The following is a 4,102-nucleotide window of genomic DNA, read 5'->3' on the forward strand; positions in this document are numbered from 1 at the left end:
CATCTAAGGACTGGAAGGTATGGGGGGGTGCAGACACATCTATGGACTGGAAGGTATGGGGGGAGAGGGGTGCAGACTCATCTAAGGACTGGAAGGTATGGGGGGGTGCAGACACATCTAAGGACTGGAAGGTATGGGGGGGAGAGGGGTGCAGAGGCATCTATAGATTCGGAAGCTGCAACAAATGACATTTTGTTTTTGGGATTAGATACACTTTCAATGTAGAAAAACAATGAAAAGGACATAAACTGGATATAGAAAGGAAGGATCTGGTATATACAGAAACACGTCTGACACACAATGGAGGGAGTCTGATGGAGGTAGAAGGTAAAAATGGAAATCTGAGATCTATAATAACATCTAATTACGAACGTTCCCCCGTTCTCCGGAGACCAGAACAATATCCGTATTTCAGGTCCCTCGCCGTCCGCAGTCGTCTGTAGACAATTATAGACTTTGGCTGACAGACAAGGTGCTGAAATCTGAGCCGGGAACTCCCATTGTGGGGCTCCGACGTTCTCCGTTTCACTTTCAGTTTTCCCATAACAATGGCGTTGGCTGATCCCAGCGATGACTTGAACTGCTCCATCTGCCTGAACATCTACACCGATCCGGTGAACCTGAGATGTGGGCACAGCTACTGCCGGGAGTGTATCGAGAAAGCTTTGGATGAACAGACGGTAGCCGGGGTCTACAGGTGTCCTCGGTGCAGAAAAGATTTCCTGGAACGCCCGGCTCTGCATCCAAACCTCGATCTTCGGAACATAGCCGACCGAGTGCGTTCCCAAGCCACTCAGAAGGAAAGCGGCATCTTCTGCACCTACTGCATTCACTCCCTGGTCCCAGCTGTCAGGTCCTGCCTACTTTGCGAAGCCTCGCTGTGCGACAATCACCTGAGCGTCCACATCAAGTCCTCAGAGCATGTATTGACGGAACCCAACAGGTGCCTGAGGAACAGTAAATGCTCCTTCCACAATAAGATCCTGGAGTTTTACTGCATTGAGGACTCTTCCTGCGTCTGTGTGACCTGCAGGCTGGATGGAGAGCACATAGGACACAGAGTGCAGTCACTGGCGGAAGCCTCGGAGAAGAAGCTGGACAACCTGAGGCAAGTTCAGGAGAGGCTGACCTCTCAGAGGGTGGAGACTGAGAAGAGGGTCCACAAACTCCAAGAGCATGGGACAAAGGTGCGACAGAGGGCCGCGGGTTTGATGGTCAGGGTGAACGCTCTGTTCAGGGAAATCAGGAGGCAGCTCCAAGATCTGGAGAAGAGGGTCATGGGCGAGATCTCCCGGCAGGAGGAGAAGATCTCACACTTCATCTCTAATGTGATCGAAAAGCTGGACGTAAAGAAGAACGAGCTGTGCGCCAAGATCTTCTACATCGAGGAGATGTGCAACATGGCGGACCCTGTGACCGTCCTACAGGAAAAGGACACCGCTGACTTTTGTAACTCCAGGGAGGAAGAAGACAATGAAAGAGAGAGCGGTGACGTCGGTGATCTGGATGAAGACCTGATCTCACTGACCATTAGGAAAGGGTTGTCCAATGCCATATCTTGCACAGGAACATTGCGCACTGGGGTACCTGATACGATGGCAGGACCAGAGACCAGCGTTAGTGTGAAGGAGGTCGGTCGGTTGACCCCGGCCAATTCTCAGGCGGCTTCAGACCTGCTACTGGATGAGAGCACGGCTGGTAATCAAATGAGTATCTCCGAGGATATGAAGAGCATATACTGGACAATGAGGCCAATGAACCGGCCGGCAACGCCGCAGAGGTTTCAGTATAACCAGGTTTTCAGTGTCAGAGGGTTTTCGCTGGGCCGATATTTCTGGGACGTGGAGAGCAGTAGGACTGGAGACTGGAGAATAGGGGTGGCCTATGCCAGCATGCTCAGGAGAGGTGACACCTCATTTTTAGGATATAATAAAGAATCTTGGTGTCTCCGCAGGAGTAATAACGTGTACTCAGTGTGGCATGAGAAGAAAAGCCTCACGTTGTCCTCACAGCCCTCCAGCATCACATTACGGGTACATCTGGAGTTTGAAGACGGGCAGCTGGCCTTCTACGAGCTGGGCGAGCGGATCAAACACCTGTACACCTTCACCGCCAAATTCACTGAGCCCCTCCATGCCGCGTTTTACGTGTCGGAAGATTTGGATCGCAAAGGTTGCCGTCTGAAAATTATAACGTAGAGAGAAGCTTCAGACGTTCTGAGACAAAGTCTCTTCACCACAAGAAGTGTTTAAAGCTGAACTGAATATTATCATTTATTTTACCGAAAATGTTCAGAGATTGTAAGTTGATTGTTCATGAAAAGCTGCAAATTTGGGTTATATTGCTTTATCCGTATGTTACGTTCTCTTTGTCCCGTCTTGCCAAGTCTGTTCAATGATGTCCCCTCAGTGTTGGGGGGGGAGGGTGGATGAAGGGGTGCCAAGGAATTGATACAATAAGTCTGTAGGGATCACTTGGCCAGGAACTGGGCGTGTAATACGGCGGTTCTATCCCTCCCCAATCCGCCCTCTACTGTTCTTTTATGGGCCAGTAAATGCAGCTGTCAATCAAGGGATAACACTGGGTGGGACTGGGAGGAGCCACACTGTTCTGTGCAGTGGTGGTCTCCACCTCTTATGCAAATGTAGACACATAAAGACATAATACTGTATCTGGGAACTTTTGGAAGTGGCTGTGCTTGAGCTTAGGGAGGGGAAGGGGGTCACTTGAGTCCAGAGTGCTCGAGGCTCCTTTCCAGCTTTCCCCATTTTAGGGGACCACAGACACAGTCAGTGAGAGTCAGTGACAGAAAAAAAAAAATGAGCTGGTACTATAGGTGGAAAGCCGGAATTGCCTGGCGAGATCCGGCAAGCTCCCAGGTATATTGATGCGATGGAGGTGCGGACCTCTGAGTAGGGTTGCCACCTTTTCTTCAAGTGAAACCCGAAACACTTTAGCGCTGCAATTTTTTTGGAGGAGAGAATATAGAGGTGAGAGCGAGGAGAGGCAGCCAAGCAGACGGTCTATAGAGGACTAAAAATCCCAGCAATACATTATATAGCAATACAAAATAATATGAAGCTGTATACTCTGTGTTGTTCCCGGGTGGCACCATGATGTTTTCAGGGTCTCAGGTGGGCTGTTCTGGCTCTCAGGTGGCTGTGTGGGGTCTCAGACTTTCAGGAGTGCTGTGCGGTGTCATACCAGGTGTCCAGAGGCAGGCAGCAGGGTGCCAGAAAGACAGAGGAGGAGATGTGGGGGCCAGCCTGCTCCTGTTTACACTGCTGTGTCCCACGGTGTCTGTACGCGTGCACACTACCAGCTGCCTGCATTGACTTACCCTGTGTCTCTCCTCTTCTCCCCGTCGAAGATCTCTACTGCGCACGCGCCCGCCCCATCATCCTTCACGGCCGCTCGAGAATCTTCAGATCTTCGGATGGGAGTGAGCGGCGGAGACACAGGTAAGTCATAACCTATTCGGTAACTTTTGTTATGTTTTTTGTATGTTTTTGCATATATCTAATGCTCGCTAGACTTATATAGATGCAAAAACAAAAGGGATTTTAATACTACTTTAGGTCCATATTGGAGCCCGTGCAATTAGTTTAACGTTATATATATTAAGGGGTCACATGATGATAATAATACCCAGATACTCTGCGGTATGCAGATGATTCTCAGTTGCTATTTAAAGGGTCCTCGTCATTGGAAAAAAAACTGCTGCCGGTATAACGTGCTGGCACCTATCGGAAGCAGCCTCCCAAACCGCTCCAGTAGAACTTCAAGTGACACTAAACTCCGGAGGTAAACCTTAATAACCATTTAAGTCACTTAACTATTAACAGCAATGGGAGGAATTTATCAAAACTGGTGCAGACAAAAACCGGAGTAGCTGTGCACGCCAACCAATCAGCTTCTCTCTTCAGTTTGTTCAGTTAGGATTTGAAAATGAAAGAGAAAAGCTGATTGGTTGCCAGGCACAGCTGCTCCAGTTTTTGTCTGCTCCAGTTTTGATACATTCCCTTCAGTGTATCTTATTTGTGTATCAAATTAGTAAACTAAACATGAGATTGTAGTCCATCCCGGGGGGGGGGGGGGGGGG

The 4,102-nt window shown here is 49.3% G+C and overlaps 1 protein-coding gene across 1 annotated transcript; it reads left to right on the forward strand.

Annotated features, from left to right (window-relative positions):
• The first annotated feature begins 548 nt into the window (after window positions 1-548).
• On the forward strand, window positions 549-2,198 carry LOC108801974 (E3 ubiquitin/ISG15 ligase TRIM25-like). Its single transcript, XM_018573879.1, has one exon. It carries the CDS (start codon window positions 549-551, stop codon window positions 2,196-2,198), a length of 1,650 nt encoding a protein of 549 aa, XP_018429381.1.
• Window positions 2,199-4,102: the final 1,904 nt, after the last annotated feature.

Source organism: Nanorana parkeri, unplaced genomic scaffold, assembly GCF_000935625.1.
Source record: "Nanorana parkeri isolate BGI_ZX_2015 unplaced genomic scaffold, ASM93562v1 scaffold2591, whole genome shotgun sequence".
In the NCBI taxonomy this organism is placed as follows: Eukaryota; Metazoa; Chordata; class Amphibia; order Anura; family Dicroglossidae; genus Nanorana; species Nanorana parkeri.

Bases quoted from the DNA above. Each gene is read 5' to 3' on its own strand.
- LOC108801974 (XM_018573879.1), top strand. From the start codon at position 549: ATGGCGTTGGCTGATCCCAGCGATGACTTGAACTGCTCCATCTGCCTG.